At 32.6% G+C, this 20,635-nt stretch overlaps 1 protein-coding gene and 1 long non-coding RNA gene across 2 annotated transcripts; one reads left to right on the plus strand and one right to left on the minus strand.

The window, feature by feature from the left end:
• The first annotated feature begins 11,087 nt into the window (after positions 1–11,087).
• Positions 11,088–13,311, plus strand: LOC113704810 (1-aminocyclopropane-1-carboxylate oxidase homolog 1-like). Its single transcript, XM_027226682.2, has 3 exons — positions 11,088–11,690; positions 12,182–12,503; positions 12,945–13,311. Exons 1-3 carry the CDS (start codon positions 11,185–11,187, stop codon positions 13,182–13,184), a joined length of 1,068 nt encoding a protein of 355 aa, XP_027082483.2. The 5' UTR covers positions 11,088–11,184; the 3' UTR covers positions 13,185–13,311.
• An 893-nt stretch (positions 13,312–14,204) lies between these two features.
• LOC113704293 (uncharacterized) lies at positions 14,205–20,611 on the minus strand. The gene is made up of 2 exons (XR_011820075.1): positions 15,298–20,611; positions 14,205–14,488 (listed from the first exon to the last, which is right to left on the minus strand). It is a non-coding gene; the product is annotated as an uncharacterized lncRNA (long non-coding RNA).
• Between the last annotated feature and the right edge of the window lie 24 nt (positions 20,612–20,635).

Below are 20,635 nucleotides of genomic sequence, written 5' to 3' on the forward strand. Positions count from 1 at the left end.
CAATTTATGAAACATTGAACAATTTAATTAGTAATAAATCATATCATATTAAAATTGAATAACTTTTTTATACACTGTCAATGTATAATTTTTTTTTACACTAACTGGTTTAAATCATGTCACATCATATGAATTTAAATTTAAAATTCAAATCATGCACATATGACATACATCCAAAGTTGTTGGTGTAATAAAAAAAAATATATTGTCAATGCATAAAAAGTTAATCTATTAAGTTGACATAGCTAAAGTTACATAGAATTTGAGTTTATTTCTTCTTGGTGATTTCTTTTGTTAACAACTTCAAGATCTTCACTATAACTTTTAAAATCTAAAAAAGATTTTGCCTCCACCTTATTATGTTTAACCTGCCATTAAGATAGTGATATAAATCAATTCGTGCCGGATGTTTTTCAACAAAATTAATGAAATTTGCTTTTTTTTTAAAAAAATAATGATCCCTCAATTGCACTGTACTTGCAATTATACAAGTTTTGTATTACAAATAGGAAAATCTTTATTTGATACTGACCATCAATTAATCTTCGAGAAACATGAATTGAAATTTGGGCAAAGACTTCGCCTAAATCCAAAAGCTAGCAACCTGCTTATGCAAACAGGGCAGTCTAGGCAAATTTTTTGGGAATCCAATTTTCATTAGTGGAGAAGACCTTCTTTTTTCTATTCTGTGTGCACCTTTTAGGTCTGACTCGACGAAGTCTCCCAAAAAAATTCTACAAGTGAGGAAGCATGAAAATTTCAGAAAAATGAAAATTCTACCAAGATTGATTCAAATTGCGCAATGAAACACGAAATTAAAGTTAATCCATGCAGCTTCTCCTTAAATGTGTTAGTATTCATCCAACCATTTGCCTATTGTGATTTTTTTCTATTTAACTATTTTATCGACCAGCTGTTAAACCAAGCGTTCACGTCTCTTTACCCTGAAACTCACCACTTTGACTATTATTCAAGGAATCATATTAAATTAGCGATTTAAAAATCATGATAAACAAACTCACTCTAGCCTGCAGTGTTCACAAAGTGCTGTTGCATAGTTCCAAAATAGCCACAAAATTCCTGTGATTTTATGTACAGAGGAAAATGGATGTAAAGCGCCTCAAATTATGGCGATTGACCCACATGTGCTCTAAACAGGCATATAATGAAATTATAATATCTATTTGACCTTCTTATGGTTTGTACAATAATCCTCTTAACCCCCTTATAATTTTGCATATATCCACATAATTTCCATATGGTTTTATGCAAAGTAATTTTTTCAAAGAATTGAATTCAATCCTTTAAGTAAAAACTCAATCACTACTCCGCCAACCACTTTTATATGTGCCAGATTTACCATCGAAATTCTATAAGGAATTCCAATAAACTAGCATGATGCACTTAGATATACACTTAGAAAATTAGGGCATAATTGTGACTTGAGGTAAATCTTGGGGTACTCAAATTTAAATTTTTATAATTGTCCCAAAGCCCAAATAGCATTAATAACTAAGTTTGAGAACCTAAAAGAAATTTTTAAGGTTCAATTAGAAGCTTTGCAAAGTTCAAGGGATCTTTGGGGTATTTATCTCTCTATGTGAAATTGTAATTCGAGTAAGCTTCAATATATCTTCACCTACCAACTCATACCACTTTCACAATGCTAAACAAAATCATGGTATAATCTGCCAGAACGACGAGACTTCAGGAGTAAAAGATTCGACTGTGGATTCAATTTCTTCATGAGCAAATTATCTGTCTGTTTGGCCCTTGAACTTTTAGTTTAGATAAAACTTGATCCTCTAACTATTAATAGTCAACTTTTAGCCCTCCAACTTGTAAAATAGGGAACTTGCGGCCTTTTTGGCTAGTTTATCCGGTTTTGCAACTGGAAAGACAAATCACGTGAATGGCAATATACTTTGCAGAAGGCCCTTTTTGTCCACACAGAAACAAACAAAAAACGAGATGAATTACATCATCTTCCCCTTGCCTTTAAAAAATAGTACAAAGCATTGTCTTCCTTCTCCTCTCCGCTTGCTCTCTCCCTTTCTTCGCCACTTCCCACCCCCCAAAAAATCCTCCTCCCTCCTTCCACTACTGTTACATCTGGTCTTTCCGCCACCTTTGATGGCTTTAACCAAATGGCCGTGAACTTGAACGTTCTTTGCCCATATGGTAAAGTCTACGTTATGATCTCCCATTAGGGGTGGGTAAAATTATCCGCTAACCTGAAAACCTGTCATATCCGATCCAATCCGAAAATAAGGATACCCGATTTGTATTATTTGATCTAGTCAAAAGAGGGTCGGATATCAGTTAAGATGAAGGACTAGTTAGGATCACATAATTAAAAATCCACAGGTACCTAACTCGCTCCGCATATATATATATATATATATATATTTATTTATTTATTTATTTATTTTTATACACACTATAAAATAATAATTTAGAATTAAATAAGTAATTTCATTGAACAAATTGCATTACAAATATGAGATATTATAGTTTATTTACAAGATTCATTTGTAAAGATCATAATCTTATATTTTATAGAAAAGAGTTTAATTAATGTGGAACATATATTTTAAAAATGTGCTACTTATTTTAAACTTTTATTGATTTTGAATTTTTTGAATTTTTTTCTTTTATCTTGTATTCTCTTCTCATGCTTGTTTTTGGTGGAAGACTTTTTTTAAGAAAAAAAATCTTTATTAAATCTTAGATAAAAAAATAAAATAAAATAAATATAAATCATTTTTTTAAAAAAATTAAATGATAAATGAGATGGGGCGGGTACCCGTTGATTCGACTCTATCTCAGCGGGTATAGGGTATCCGCTGATATGCAGGGTGGGTAAGGGTCAGAAAATTGTTGACTTGCATGGTGCGGATCGGGACAGCCAAATGGTGGATGGGGCGGGTACCCGACCTGCACCCACCCCTACCTCCCATCATATTTTAACCATGAATTGCTACAAAATTGCCATGAGCTGAACCCCTGAAACTTGATCTGTGACTTGTTTTCAAATCACGGCTCTCAGAAAAGTCGCAAATGGGATTTCAGAACTTGTTCCTGAAAATCTCAGGCAGGCATCGTATTGGACTGACTAGTTTGCTTTGGAGATCCTTCACCACAACCGAATGATGAATTACCATTGCAGAAGTTTGGAGCTTGAATCTGCTACAGCATTCTACATACCTTTTTACACAGGACTAGCAGTGGGAAATTACTTATGGTATATGACAATATGCTTTGTAGAAGGGCCTTTCTTGTCTATTGCACTAATAGAGCCATTGCTACTATCGCAGGGATCTTTTCTTTACCAAGTATCAACTCAACAGAATAGCAGCACATCTGCTCGTCGATCCAATTCCAATACCCATAGCCATCAACTTCTTGTGAGCAAACAACGTACCTTCTCCCCGGATTTCTATCAGTCGACAAAGTAATCATCTTTGTGACTTTATCACAAGGACAAATAGGAAGGGGAGGGCTGCGATATTTGTGCATTCTTGCTTGCTCTTGATGAACACCTCTCTCCCTTTCCTTTGCAATTTCGTGTGTTGAGATGAGTAAGGGATTTCGTTTGATTGGGAAGATGATGTACTTGATTCGATTTTTGGTTGTTTTTGTGCGCACAAAAAGGCCATTCTACAAAGTATATTGCCATTCTCGTGATTTGTCTTTTCGATTGCAAAATCGGATAAACTGGGCAAAAAGGCTACGCGTTCCCTATTTTACAAGTTGGAGGGTTAAAAGTTGACTATTAATAATTGGAGGGTTAAGTTCTACCTAAACTAAAAGTTCAAGGGCCAAACGGATAATTTGCCCTTTCTTCATTAAATTCTTAGGTTAAATACACTAAATCCCCTGTAATTTGTTAATTGTCACATTTTATCCTCTTCTCAAACCACTTACTCTGACCATTCAAAACAGGTGCAAAAGACTATATTGTCCTTGAACATGTATCGACCAAAATGTTATACCCTTTTGGCATAGAAATATATACATTATTTCCAGATCTGTTATACTAATTTAAAACTGAGTTAGAAGGTTTATTGTGTCCAAATATTAGAGTTGGGGGATGCAAAGTGAAAATCTTTAATAATTTAGATATGCAAAGTAAAAAATTTTCTTCCAAATTACTAGGTGCATAGTGCCACTAATAACACTGAGAGTTTAGGGTAAAAGTCTCACTATAAAATTTGGCCTTTTTGTGGTAGCAAGAACGCGTCATGAACACTCTACAGTTCGTCACTATAAGCCTCCGTGACAACACCTTCATCCCAGATAGCTAGTGGGTATCACTTCAGGTGCAAACTGAGAATTAATTATAATTTGGAGGGTGCAAAGTGAAATTAGTCTTAACAAATAATTGAGTACTTTTTTTTCCCTTCTTTTTGCCTGTTAATGCCAACCAACCTTTGTGGGAGACAAATAATTGAGTACTTATTTATTGCCAATTGTCAAATTTCATCATATTTTTAACCGTAAATTGGCCCATCCATTCGAATACTAAATGGAATGCCAACTGCCAAGTACCAAATAGGTTGCCTTTGTTGATAAGCTTACCTAGAATAATGCATGTTTCGGGCATATTGGCAAAGTTCAAATAAGTGCCAGTGGGGAGAGGACCCAGTGCACAACAAATGTTTGAGCACTTATTTGTTGCCAACAACAAATTTTATCATGTTCCATGACTTTAAATAAATCTATTTGCAGGCCTGCTCAGCAAAGATTCTGCATTCTGTTTTATCGAAATAAAAAAGAAACAATTCCGCATTCTATTTGCAGGCCTGCTCAGCAAAGATTCTGCATTCTGTTTTATCCCAAAAAAAGAAAAAAGAAAAAATTCTGCATTCTGTATTTGGTAGAGGTGTCAACCACAATTTAAAAATTGTATTAACCCACCCAAACCCATCCACTAATAAGTGGATTTGAATATGCAATAAATTTTTTGTCTAATAATAAAATGACATTATTTCTTGTCAAATAACATGCGAATTTTTTTTTTAGAAGTAAAGATTCAAGTGAGTTATAAATGAGTAATTGGATATACCCATAAATCATTTATTACATAGATATAAATGGATTGACTCATTTTGACCCATTAATTTATTATGGCCTACTTAAATCCATCCGAATCACCCATTTTTACAACTCTAATTTTGGCTGCAAGATTAGATGAGATGGCAAACTTCATGTTTACCAATACCGTCGGAGGGACATCGTTATCGTCCAAACATAAAAAATTATGGGAAAATCGTTCAAAACGTCCCTCACATTTTACAAGATGACTTTTTTCGTCCCTCACTTTTAAAAGTGTAAGTTTACGTCCCTTACAAATTCACATTGACCAAATTTGATCTCTACCTAGGTTTCTGACTAGTTTTTGGTTGGAATCTACCACGTGACTTGCATGTGATCATTTTTTAAGGGTAAAATTGTCAAATCAAATTTTTACATAATCTGATTCATAGTCCCTCACATTTCATAAAATAAATTTTTTTGTCTCTAACATTTTACAAAATGAATTGTTTCGTTCCTCACATTTCAAAAAATGAATTTTTCCATCCCTCACATTTTTCAAAATGAATTTTTTCATCCATAACTTTTTTTCTATAAACCCACGTATATGTCTATTTGATTTTACCTGAACAGTACGAATAATATGTAATTTATCTCTATTGGATTTCATCTAAAAATGCTAATCGTAGTTATACATATGCTATTCAATATATATTTATAGGGGTTTAAAACTAATAATTTTGTTTGAAACCGGTGTATATATTTATATGATTTCACCATTTGAACATATTCAATATTTGTGACATTTCTCTTTTGGTAATAATTTATTTATTGATTTGTATAATATGGTCATCTAATTAATGGGTCCTAACTCGAATTCTATAATTGTGCTAACAAATTAAAAAATTTCAGTTTAAATCTGAAATTTCTACTCGACACTTTTAAGACCAATGGTTGAATTATTTGCCTTGTGATTGTCTTAAAATTTGAAAATGCCAATCACTTATTTCTTTTTGTCATACTTTTCTTTTGTTTATTTTTTCTGTCCAAATTTAATTCGATATAAACACTCGATAATATTTAGGATTAAATTTCTTCTTTATTTTCAAATTTTGAGTAAAAGAAAATGAATATAAGTGAAAAACTAACAATTTTTTTAAACCCATGTATATATCTATTTGATTTTACTTGAGCAGTACGAATAATATGTAATATATCTCTATTTGATTTCACATGCTATTCGTGCTGTTCAGGTGAAATCAAATAGATATATACATGGATTTAAAAAAAAAATTATTCACACACATGATCAATAAAAGATGAAAAAATTCATTTTGAAAAATGTGAAGGATGAAAAAATTCATTTTGTGAAATGAAAGGGACGAAAAAATTTATTTTATAAAATGTGAGAGAATATGAATCGAATTATATAAAATTTGATTTGACAATTTTGCCTTTAAAATATGATCACGTGCGAGGCATATAGTGAATTCCGACAAAAAACTAGTCGGCAACCTAAGTAGGGATCAAATTTGATCAATGTGAATTTGTAAGGAACGTAAAATTACATTTTTAAAAGTGAAGGATGAAAAAAGTTATTTTGCAAAATGTGATGGACGTTTTGAATGATTTTTCCTTAAAAAATTGTATAAGCGTAAGAGGTAATAAATGTGATGGTCGACATTTGAATGATAAATTAGGTACAAATTAATTAAATTTGAAATGTTTTTTAAATCCAAGATGATTGAGAAATGATTTTGGAGCATAAAAAGTTAACTTTTTTTTCTTTTATAGAAAGCAAATTTCATTAACAAATTGTTGGAAAAATCATCCACGACGAGTTGATTTATATCACTACCCTATTGGCAAGATAAACATACACTGAAAATTACAAATTTATAATTTAACAAATATGATAGATTTGAAAAATTACAAACAGAACTGAAAAATATAAGAAATTTTAAAATTACCTTCACTGCAGCTCCCCTTCTGTTCAGTTGCAATAGCCACCATATCTGCTAATAAACGATATTAAGCTCCAATAGTGTGATGATGAGATCAGTCGAAATGTATTCAAGATGCAAAAAAGTTTCAGATCTGACGATTAGATCTAAAATGAATTAAGAGCTAACAACAAAGTTAGAAAAAAAGCAACACAAAAATCTCCATTTGATTCCCTAGAAAAAAAAAAATCCTCACTAGGAATCTTTACGAGAAATAAAAGGCTCTAACTAAGAAAATTTAGAAGAGATTTTATTAGAAAAACAAAATAAAACGAAATTCATGGGAGAGAGACCATAGTGTGATTGCCCTCCCTAAGAGGGAAGCCTTTGAGAAGAGGAGAGAATTTGAAGAAGAGAAGAGATAGAGAGGAAAGGAAGATCCTAGTTTGATTCATAACATAAAAAGTTAACTCAAGAGAGGTATGTTAAGCATCAATCAGATACATTGAATAGAAAAATCTACAGATAAAAAGCTACTTGATTTTAAAAGTCTATGCGAATTTTAGAATGTAAAATGATAGGAAATCTGTTTTGGATTTCCCAATCAAACAGTGGGTTTTTCTTATTTAATAATCATTTAAAAGTGGAACTTTACAAAATTAAGAAAATAGTTTTGAATCAATTCGCGGTAAGTGGAACTTTACAATATTAAAAACTATTCAAACACGAGAATTGGTTGATTAGAACAAATTTGTGTTGATTACTTTAAATTTGTGTTTATTTCTTCTTCGGTGGTTAAAACAAACCTAAATGAAATCTACCAAACATTCAACAATTTAATTAGTAATGATTTTCATCATATTGAAATTTGGTTGATTGAACAACGCATGTTTCTGGCACATTGGCAAAGTTAAAACTTAAAATAAGTGCCATTGAAGAGAGCAGCCGGTGCAATTGGAGTTTAGTATGATTCAGTTGTTATACTTTATATATTACTTAATGTAAAATTATTTTATATTATTATATTTAAAGTAAAAGTAGTGTACATGAATAAAATATTTAACATATATTCAGTACAATATTATGATGCATTTGTACACCAAAACTTTGAACATGTACAATGATTCGAAGAAACTCTACAAAATATAATTGTACCAAGTCTATGTGCATGTCGGTGCATAACAAATGCTTGAACAGTTATTTGTTGCCAACTGTCAAATTGCATCATGTTCTAGGACTTTAAATAAATCTATTTGCAAGCTTGCTCAGCAAAGATTCTGCATTCTGTTTTATCAGGGAAAAAAAAAACAAAGAAAAGATTCTCCATTTTGTAATCTTGATAGAGGTGTCACTCACAAATTAATTATGTTGATCCACCCAAATCCGTTCACTAATAAATGGATTTGAGTATGCATTGAATTTTGAATGGGTCTAATTGAATACCCAATTAAACTCATTTAATTGGTGAGTAATGAGTTAACTCAACTCATCCAATTATATCCTTATAAAATAATTATGCATTTAAACTCAATATTTATTGGGTATTATAAGCACATAAATTTAAAATTCATACCCATCTAATAATAATAAAATGACATTATTTTTTGTCAAACAACACGCAAAAATATTTTTAAAAAAAAGTAAAATTTCGAGTGAATCATAAATGGGTAATTGTGTATGTCCATAATCATTTATTAAATGGGTGTAAATGAGTTTGCTCATTTTGATCCATTTATTAAATGAATATATATGAGTTGATTCAATTATATCCATTACTTAATTATATCTATTTTGAGTTACTCATTTTGACCCCTCTAATTTTAGCTGTAAGTTTAGATGAGATGGCAAACTTCATGTTCACCAATACTGTCAGAAGCACATCGTTACCATCTAGAAATAAAAAATTATATCCAAAAGTCAGTATAATAGTTCTCTTGGTTCAATTTCAATTTCTTAGTTTATTCTTGCATCTTTCTGTAAATCAATGAATTTGTACAAGCTTGATTATGGGCACGTTTGTTCAAGGGTGGGCGCGGGTCGGGTACTCGCCACATTCACCATTTGGCTGACCCGACCCGCATCTTGCGGGTCAGCCATTTTCTAACCCTTATCCGCCCCGCATATCAGCGGGTACCAGATTATAGGGTATCCGCAGAGATAGGGTCGGGTCAGCGGGTACCCGCCCAGCCCCGCCCCATTTATCATTTACTTTTTTTAAAAAAATGATTTATACCAATTTAATTTATATTTTACACATTCATCTAAGATTTAATAAATTTTTTTTCTAAAAAAGGGTTTTCCACCAAGAAACAAGCATGTGAAGAGAATATAAGATAAAAGACAAAAATTAAAAGAATTCAAAACCAATAAATGTTTGAAATAAGTAGCACAATTTTTAATATATATGTTCCACATTAATTAAACTTTTTTCTATAAAATATAAGATCATGGCCTCTACAAATGAATCTTGTAAATAAACTATAGTCTCTCATATTTGTAATGCAATTTGTTCAATAAAATTACTTATTTAGTTCTAACTTATTATTTTATAGTGTATGTATAAAAATAAAAATAAAATAAAAAATATATATATATGTGGGGAGGATCGGGTACTCGCGAATTTTTAATTATGTGACCCTAACCCGCCTCGCATCTTAGCGGGTACCCGACCCTCTTTTGACCCGATCAAATAATAAAAATCGGATATCCTAATTTTCGGATCGGATCGGATCGGATATAACGGGTTTTCGGGTTAGCGGATAATTTTGACCATCCCTTGTTTGTTGAAGAATACTTAAAATAGTGACAAACAATTTCCCTAGATTTGAGTCCTTTTTTTCCCCTTTTTTTGTTTTGCTGAAACAATATGTGGCTGCAGGCGTGATGACAATTTTAAATAAAAAAGAAGTTCGGTTTTCTATGCAAAAATATGTTACTTAGATTGGTCTCCGATCTTAAAGTAAGGTAACGGTTCGAAGTCTTACATTAAATTTTTGAGTAAATTACTGATAACGTTACTGTGCTTTTATATAATATAGGGCAAATTATATTTTACCCCCTATAGTTTAGTATTTTTGTACATAACTCTCCTATGGTTTCAAAAAGTATACATAACCCCCTTATTGTTTGGATTTAAGTGTCAAAATGACGGAAATGAGCATTTATAACGGAACTTTTGAAAATATCGAAATTACCCTTGTTTAAAAATTAAAATTGTTGAAGTGACCAAAATATATAAATATAATATACATGACGCAATAACCGCGTATGATTTTATGTTTTACTATATAACTGTCTTATGATTTAATGCTTTAGCATATAACCCCCTTATAATTTTCAAAATATACACATAACCCCCGGTCGTTAATAAATAATTTTTAATTTTACATAGGGGTGTTTTTGACATTTTAAGTGACTCCATTTTGGATTGCAAATTCCGTTACTTTAACGCTTTAATCCAAACCATAAGGGGGTTATGTATAGCTTTTGAAATCATGGGGGGGGGTTATGTTAAAAAACACTAAATCACGGGAGGATAAAATATAATTTGCCTTATAATATCACATACCCCTTACGGTTACAAAAAACACTCACATAATTCCTTTGCAATTTTATATAAAGCGAAAAATGAACGAAAAGCATCTCCAATTAGAGCAATTGACCGAGACACGTTTCAAAAGTGCATGTCATGAAATTATAATAACTACTTAGCCTCCCAGTAGTTTTATATAAATATCCACTTACCCTCCTTGTAGTTGTATAAATATCCATTTAACCTCCTTATGGTTTAACATTTATCCACATAATCTCTCTACGGTTTTATGTGTAGTGGTCAGACATTTATTAAATTTAGTGTTTAGGTAAGGGTGTATTAGTATTTCAACTAATGGCATTATCTAGACTATTTTCCATGAAATTTTTATTTAATATAAAATATTAAGGGGATTATATGGATATTTTGAAACATTTAGGGGTCATATGGTATCATGCAATAACACACAGGGTTATGACTGGTTAACCCTTCATTTTTGGTGGTAGCGAGTTGACGAAATTGGACATGCCTTGCCAGGTTTCAACTTTGATAACTACTTGAATCTTTTGGAAAAGTTTGAGGCCTTTGAGAACTACTACTAGTTGTATGTAAGATAGACAAGTTAGTGCACCACAATTCCAAACAAAACCTACAACCTGAAGCAATTTTCAAATGGAGCCCCAGTTGAAACATGATCGCGCCAGGGAAATCAAAGAATTTCGTGAAACAAAAGCAGGGGTCAAAGGCCTAGTGGATTCCGGGATGGTAAGAATCCCAAGAATGTTCGTCCATGACGAAAAAGTACTAGCTGAATATCCCACCAATAACAATCTCCTGGTCCCTCTGATTCATCTGAAAGATCTTCAATATGGTGATCATCAGCGGAAAGAAATTGTTGATCAGATTCGTGGAGCATTGGAGACATGGGGATTTTTCCAATTGATCAATCATGGAATACCCATTAGTAAACTGGACAAGTTACTAGAATGTCAGAAACAGTTCCATGAACAGCCCACAGAGGTGAAGAGCGAACTTTATTCTCATGATCCAAAGCAAAGTGTGAAATTCTTCACCACTTCGTCTCTAGACGGCAATCAGCCAACCGACTGGCGTGATACGTTTTCATTCAGGTTTCCAGAAGATATATTGGACCCTCATGGTTTACCAACAATTTGCAGGTACTTCGGTTTTCTAATTTGTATGATTAATTTTGAGAATACGAATTTTCGCCGTACACTTAGTTAGGTCTAGATCTATTTCTCAGTACTCATATTAAGACAGGGAAAAAAAAATCCCAAGACTGTCATGAACTTTAAAGAAAATCCTACACGAGGTGTTTTTTTTTTTTTTTTTTTTTTGTATTTTCAAGGCCAGGGCTGTCGTTTATGCAAGCTTTGAATGCGAGCTCTCGGTGAATGGGTTTTTTCAAAATTTTCACCTTACATTTATCAAGTGTGAGCTCCAATGAAAAAAAGTAGTACATGTTTGCCAGATGGGAGGATCCTTTGGTCCACAGCATGAAAACACTCTTTCTATAGAATGATTTTGAATTTCATCGTAGTCTTAAGAATTTCTCCTTAAACAGAGGGTCTAAAAGATGTAGATGTAATTAAAGACTTAAAATTAATCACTTTTTTTTTCTTTTTTTTTTTTGGATATTTTGTGGCAGGGAAGCTGTTGTTAGCTATATGGAATGTTTATTGAAGCTAGAGGACACTCTCTCCGGTCTATTTTCTGAGGCTCTTGGTCTAAACAGAGACTATCTTTCAAGAAATGGGTGGTTGAAAGGTGGACGGTTTGCTTGTCACTATTACCCAACTTGCCCGGAGCCACACCTAACCCTGGGCGCCAGGCAGCATTCAGACCCGTCATTTCTCACAATACTCCTGCAGGAGGACGTTGGTGGCCTCCAACTTCTTCATCAGAACCAGTGGGTGGACGTGCCTCCGACCAAAGGAGCTTTGGTTGTAAATGCTGGAGACTTCATGCAGGTGCAATTTCATTAATTTTAGCTAGTTTATCAAAAAGAACTTAGACTATGTCTGCCAGAGTCATCATCTGATTCCTTTTTTTAAAGGGGAAAAAATGCAGTTTATGCTTCGGGAATTGTGCTGGAATATGAAATTTGTCTCTATAAACTTATTTTTGCATTAGTCAACCCGTTGGATTATGGACTGCATCAACCCAAAAACAAAAAAGAAAGAAAAGAAAGAGGGTTTAAATCAGTGCAATTTCATCATATTTTAGATAAGAAATATGGGGTAAATTAATGCAACTAATAATTCAAGAGGTAAATATTGGTTTGGCCCTTTTTAGTCAAACAGTTTTACCATGAATTCAGTTTGACGTCTGCTAGTATTTTTCCAACAAAAAGGGCTTGCAGATTTGTGTTTGTAGGAAATTTGTTTTTTCACTTTCACCAATTTTGGCAGCTGATTAGCAATGACAAATTCAAGAGCGTGAAGCACAGAGTACTAGCTAAATCAGATGTCCCGCGACTATCAGCTGGCTGTTTCTTTAATCGGAGTTCGAAACCCATTGGACCGTTGAAGGAACTTCTATCCGACACAAATCCCCCAATATATCGGGAAATTCATCTTTCTGAGTATTATACAGATTACACCTCAAAATGGACGCATGGTACGAGGCTTATAGATCGTTTTAGGATATGAACTTAGTTTCAATTATGAGGAGGGCGACATAGGTCATTTGTTGTTAAACAATTGCTAATGCAAATGCAAATTGGTACTTTTTGTGATTTATAAGCTGAACTAATGACATCATCGAAAATTATCTACATTTAGTTACTGTGATAATTGCATATCGATTTATTTGGGTTGCAATAAATTTCGAGTGATGTAAATAAATTAGGGTTGGTACACTTGCCTAGGGGGCACAAAATTGAGAGGGAAATGTCAAGTGTTAAATTTTTCGGAAAAGTTTTATTACATTTTAAAAATTGTATACGGGTAAGAGGTAATAAATGTGATGGCATACATTTGAATGATAAATTTAATTTAATTTAATTTGAAATATTGTTTAAATCCAAGATGATTGAGAAATGATTTTGGAGCATAAAAACTTAACTTTTTTTTAATTAAAAACCAGATTTTATTAACGGATTGCTGAAAATTGTCCAGCACGATTTAATTTATATCACTGCCCTAATGGCAAGCTAAACATGCACTAAAAATTATAAATCTGTAATTTAGCAAATACGATAGAAATGAAAAATACAAGAAATTTTGAAATTGTCTTCACTCTACCTCCCCTTCCGTGCATGTTGTAATAGCCAAATCTGTTAATAAAAGGTTTTAAACTCCAAGAATGATGATGAAATCAATCAAAATAGATCTAAGATCCAAAAAAATTTCAGACTTGAAAACTAGATCTGAAATAAATTTAGATTTAATAACAAATAAGAAAAAGAAACACAAACCCTAGGAGAATAGAAAATTCTCACTAGGATTCCTTAGGAGAAATAGAAGCTCTCATTAAGAAAATTTAAAAGAGATTTTATTAGAAAAATAAAACAAAACGAAATTCATGGGAGAGAGTCCATGGTGTAGATTTTCTCCCCAAGAGGGAGGCCTTTGAGAAGAGGAGAGGTAGAGAGGCAAAGAAGATCTTAGTCTGACTCTTAGCATAAACAGTTAACTTAAGAGAAGTTTGTTAAGCATCAATCAGACATGTTGATTAGTAAAAATCTATTATTACACCCCAAATTCCAGTCCCTGGACCAGATATGTAACATGGCACGTCGTACTCGTGAGACCTTACTTGCACGATTACAAAAGCATCATGATTATAACGTACAAAAATTCATTAAAATTTAAAACTTATAAATATAGAAAAAAAAAATACTCTTCACTCAATACATCTTGCTAAATATCTTACTCTATACTCCCAGAGTAGAAATATCTATCTATTTACCTCTCACTTATCTTCTTAACATCCATGACCTTGCTTTCTTAATCTGCAAAAGAAAAAAAAAATGAAGAAAATGTGAGTTGAGCGACGTACACTTAGTAGATAACACTTACTCTACTGCCGGATGACGTAGCTATATGCATACTATATATTTGCAAATTTGAATGCAATATCATGCATGCATGTATCAATTTGAAAAACATTTGGAGTATATACATATTTCATTGAGAAGTGAATGGCATACACATAAGTGGCCCCCGTCCATTGTGGCACTTATTTCCGTAGGATCTAGGGGTGGCCTTACCGAACGTGATATAGAAACACAAAAATATGACATGATTATATTCATAGAAAATTCTCATAAATCATATAACATGTCAATCATGTCATCTCATTTCATAAAATATAGCTCATAAAGTATATGCAATAGTCAACTTTTGAGTACTCAGTTTAAAGTTTAACCCCTTCTAGATGGTTGATAGATCAAGCATATTCCTTGATCTTCACTTGATCTACCCTACATAGGTCATAAGTCGGCACATGGCTATAATTGACTATCCATAATCGATCGAGCATTTTATATGGTCTTCACTTGATCGTCATAAAACAGCAATACTATCGCCCCTATCGTCTATTTCATGACCGTTCAGAATTTTTCATAACACAAACTCATTTCATGCATCGTGTGCGTATTTTTCATTTCATAAAAATCCACTCAATTAATATTTCATAGTATAGCAAGGCACTTCAAATAAACATGCATGATCCATTTTACATATCAAAAAGTAAGACTTTCACTTGAAAACACTCATATTTAACATTTAAAAAAATCACAAATGGGTAAGCAGCACCTACTTCAATCTACTCACTTAAGGATGTTTTTATCGCGCCTGAATTTGGCTTTAGGAACAACTGTCAATAACAAGAATTCCATAATTAGTTAACTTATCCTAATTTGTTGAAAACAAGTTTAATCAAATGTTTGCCAAGTAAACCACTTGTTACTGGGCCTATTATTATTTGAGTCCAATGAAGCAATGGTAATTAGACTAAGGCCTAAGTTTTCTTTTAGCCCAAAACCAGTTTCAGTTACAGCTAACCATTTGTTCCCAGCACCTTCTGGCCCAATTCTTCTCAGACACCCAAATTCAATTAAGTTTGGTCCCCCACTTTATTTATTTTAATTTGACCCGATGGACTTGTAACAACACGGCCCGTTTTGTAAAAATGGATCATCTTGTTCCAAATTTTCCAATTCACACTCTTAACTATCAAACCCTAAACACCAACCACCTTCATCAAACATCATCACCTCCATCACCCTACCATTCTCATGCTTTCACAGCTATGGCCCTCAGCTGTAATTTAGCCTAAAAAAAGTCTTAGACCAGAATATTTGTTTAATTTCTTCTATAAATTCATCAATAATAAATTCCCCAACTCTTTACATAATTAACCAAAGAAAATTTCCTACTCCAACATAAATTTTTCAATAATTCAAAAAAAAAGGAGACATTTGCTTGTATGATTTATGTAAATATACTATAAGAAGGAAATTCCTACAAATCTTAAGGAAAAATTATTATCTATAAGATATTTACTTGTTTGGAGGCTTGGAGTTGCTTTCTTTTCTATTAATATCGAACTTCCTACAAAAGGGTTGCTCTTTCTCACATATATTCTAGTTTTTGATAGAAAAAGAAGTGGAATTGCCGGTGATTAGGCTAGTTTGTCAAGTGTAGTAGTCATATCTTAGGTTGCAAGTTACCAATGGAACTCTCATCTTTGTCAGCTCGCCAATATGAATTAGCCACCCACTAATGTAGGCATCACTACTACACTAGTGTGGAGTTAATTAGTTAAGAATAAAAATATTTATAGTTCTATTTATTTATTTTGTTTATTTAAAATTGTATTAGACACTTGAGTAATAATAATAATAATAATAATATTTGGATGAAAAAATGGGATTTCACATAGACACCATTATTACAATATTGTGGAGTTAGTAAGTCAAGAATAAAATTCTTGATAGTCCTATTTATTTATTTTGTCTATTTAAAATTATATTAGACGATTGAATAATAATAATAATAATAATAATTGGATGAAAATTACGAGGCTTCACATCTACAGATAAAAAGCTACTTGATTTTAAAAGTCTATGCGGATTTTAGAATGTAAAAATAATTGGAAATCTGTTTTGGATTTCCCAATCAAACAATCGGTTTTTCTTATTTAAAAATCATTTAAAAGTCTCATAAACATAAGGAAACCATTTTGGACCATTTTAAAAAATATTTTGAATCAACACGCGGTAAGCGTAACTTTACAAAATTAAGAAATATTCAAAGATGAGAATTGGTTGAATAGAGTTCAGCATGAGTAGTGAAGTTTAGAAGCACAAGTAATTTTACGTAACAAATCAATTTGGTTTAATCAATGATTCCTTGGACCGTTGACCATCACTAAGGTCATAAAGTGTTTTTGTGGGAGTTGTCGCGCCCCATTTTTCCGATGGGAAAATAAAATGAGTTTATAAAAAGATGTGATTTTATTAAAAAAATAAATGAAAAAGGACCAAGAATGGGACTTAAAAAATGCGACGATTTGGGTCCAAAATTTAGTCTGAAAAGGATTTTTAAGAAAAATTAGGAGTCGCCACTTGATATTGAGTTTTGGTGTACCAAGTCACCCAAAAATATTTTTAACAAAAATAAAATATATAAAACCCTTTTAGACAACTCCAGGTCTTTGAAAACAAGAGAAAATGAGTTCGGGAGTCACGGTTGAAGAAAGGGAAGGCAAAGGTTCAATCAACTCAAACCTAAGGCACCCTTTCAACCTAGTCTAAGCTAGTTGCGTGGTTTAGTCAAAATTTTCTTAATCTAACCTTTAAATTTATCACATTTGGATGTTTTCTACATAGATGCAAATAGAAATATCGAGAGGGACAAAATGTTCATTCAAGGGTTTACTTGGTATCAATCGCATTAATTGCGAAGGCCAAAACAATACCTTGAAGGAGTCACGAATATGCAAATGATGAAATCAAATAAACAGAAGAAGCAAATTAAATTCTATACATAGATATAAGTGATCAAAGAATAGGGATGCATCATAATGGGTACGGGAGACAAAAACTCGTGACATAATTTTATCATACAGGGATTAATGGGATATTTAAACTAAAAAAAGTCATAATAACCCATTTTCCTGTTCAAAGAATAATTATTCTAATATGAACAAGCGAATGAACTAACTTATTCCACAATTTCTTAAATGAAATGCAATTCTAAATGATATGATTAACATATGTAGAGGGTAAGGGGTAGAGGATAATATAATAGAAAATATCATGCAAATGAGAAAAGATCCTAAAAAATAAAATATGCATGAAAATGTAATGAATATCATACAACAATGAATCTAATGCATGAACCATATACGGGTCTAGCGTTGGACTAGCCCATTTCTAGAAATCCTTACTAGCGTTGGACTAGCAAGTAAATAGAAGGAGAAGCCACAACTAGCGTTGGACTAGTGTGGTGACGTTATGCATTAACAATACATAGTAAACAAATAAAGTATAAATTAAAATAAATAAACACATAAGAGCACGTAACACATAACATGTAAGCATAATATCTAGATGCAAATATCCTGAGAAAAACAGTAACACGTAGCAAGAAGCACGCAAATCACACCAAGTAAACAAGCAAACAAGCCCTAACTATTACATTAGGGGGAAGCCTACTACAATCTAAAAGGGAAATAAAATAAATAATTAAAATAAATACCTAACTATTACAATTGTGACATTTAATTGCCTTCTCAAATAATCAAGAATAAAATAAAATAAAATAAATGAAATTAAAAATGAATCACAATAATAAAAAGAAAAGAATAATAATAAATAAAAGAATAACACTCAAAACATGTGATTGCCAATAAAACACATTGGAGCACATAAGAGGATTTAAAATGATACAAGAAGATACCTCCCTTGAAGTAGTAATTAATGGGAAATTGGATTTGCCCTATTTACCTCCAAAATTAACAAAATCATCAAGGCACCAATTTAAATAACAAATAAATCATAGCAAATGGAAATAAAAATGAAATCAATCAATTGAAACACTTAAATGAAGTGTAATCGATGATTATGGAAGAAAATCAACTTCTATTTAAGCAATCCAATCTGTTAATGATCTAATTGCAAAAATAAACAAAGTTTTGGGATCCAATTCAATTATCACAAAGATATGGGGTCCAAATTAAAGAAAAATAAAATTAAAGGACCTATTTGCAATTATAACAGGGACATAATTGAAAGTAATAAAAGTCATTAGGGCCATAGAGAAAATGCTCTAGGGTACAGGGACTGATTTGCAATTTCGTAACCAGATCTTTTAAGGAAATGGGCCATTGGGTCATTTTATTTATTTGTTTGGGCAGAAAACCCTCTCAGCCCAACTGAAAATCCAAGGAAAAGAAATGGGCAGCCCGTCTTTTTTATCACTCAATTCAACTCAAATAAATACATGGGTTTTGACTTCTTAGCCCAACCCAAACCCACAAGAAATAAACCAAAACCCATTTCTAAAACCCAATAAAATGATCCAAATTTTATACCAAAACCCAACTAAACAAATCTCAACCCAAAAACTCCAATTATTTTATCAAACCCAACCAAAATAATAAATCTATCAAAATTATTAAAATATAATTACACCCTCAAATCACAGAAACAACATACTTGAAATACAGTTAAAATATGAAAAAGAAAATAAAAACTCAATAGAGACATGACTGGTTCAATTACAAAAGCTTTTGGGCCACAATGTAATTATTTAAAAGTTGGGGGGGCTGAACCGCAAATTTTCCGGATTATCATGCAAAGCTTCGGAAATCAACTTCTGCAACTTTTCCTACAACATTCTGTCGGTGGCCGTGGTTACCGCTGACGGTGCCTCCGGTTACCGATCGCCGGCAATTTTTCCGGTCACCAAAAATTATTAAAACACACATTTTCACTCGATTTTTCGAGTAGATTCCAAATCCGGATTTAGTTTGTACAGAAAACAATTCGAAGATAGTCAAAATGCCAGAAACAGCCACGATTTTTATTATTTTTAAAATACTCAAATTTTCACCAAAAATCATAAAAATTATACTACAACACTCCTTACAATTCCTACAATATAAGTATGATTTTATTTGACAAGAAAACAACATAAAAAAAATTAAAATAAAGCAAAACAGCCCTTGAAATTCATTTTTTTCATTTTTCACATTTTTCAAACAATTATCATGCATTCACAGAAATCATTTTTTTTAATGTTTATTCATGGATTCCCCAAAAATTCAACAACATCAGTAACAACAACAAACGAAGCCAAGGGACAAACAAACATCAAATCATGTATTTAATTTAATAAATTAAAGAAAGGAAAAAGTTGGAAAAAAGATAAAAGAATAAATACCTCAATGAAGATTGTAGTCTCTTGATTAGAATTTGATGAAATTGCAAGCTCCAATCATTTTTATTGGCCTTGCCCTGTCCAAGAGAAAATTTGAGAGTGAGTGTTTTATTTGCTAAAAAAAACGAGAGGGAGAATCTGAGAGAAAGAGCCGAGAGATTTTTTTCTTCCCTTTCTTCTACACAAGTCCGAGAGAGAGGAAGAGAGTTCTGGAGATGATCCAGGGACCTCTGCTGCAAATTCCTTCTCTTTTCTGCTTCTGCCTCAGTCGAGGTCCTCGGAGCAATTTTCTTCCTTCCCTTCTTTTGTTCCATTGCTCCACCGAGAGAAATTGAGCTAGGGATCTCTTCTGCAAAAATTTCTTTCCCTCTCTGTTTTCTGTCCGTAGCCTTCGTCCGAGAGAGGGAGAGATGCGAGAGTGAATCAGGGGCCTCTCTGCAAATTTTCCTTCTGCACCGAGGCCTGAGAGAGGGAGCAAATGAGGGGTGTTTTTTTTCTTTTCGGTCCCCTGAGCTCCCGAGGACCTCTCTGCAGTTTTTTCCTTCGTCTGTTCAGAGCTTCTGAGAAGAGCTCGGGAGAGCCTTTTTCTTTCTGTCCGTTGGAGCTCCAGGGACTCCTCACGCAATTTTGGAGCCTTTTTTTCAATTTCCATCCGTTGCTCCTCGGTCAAAAGATGGGATCATGATGTTTAGACATCATGATGTCCAGGG

Source organism: Coffea arabica, chromosome 8e, assembly GCF_036785885.1.
Source record: "Coffea arabica cultivar ET-39 chromosome 8e, Coffea Arabica ET-39 HiFi, whole genome shotgun sequence".
Lineage (NCBI taxonomy): Eukaryota > Viridiplantae > Streptophyta > Magnoliopsida > Gentianales > Rubiaceae > Coffea > Coffea arabica.

Coding starts and splice junctions, on each gene's coding strand:
- LOC113704810 (XM_027226682.2), top strand. CDS start 11,185: ATGGAGCCCCAGTTGAAACATGATCGCGCCAGGGAAATCAAAGAATTT. Junction 11,691..12,181: donor GGTTTACCAACAATTTGCAG/GTACTTCGGTTT, acceptor ATTTTGTGGCAG/GGAAGCTGTTGTTAGCTATA. Junction 12,504..12,944: donor ATGCTGGAGACTTCATGCAG/GTGCAATTTCAT, acceptor CAATTTTGGCAG/CTGATTAGCAATGACAAATT.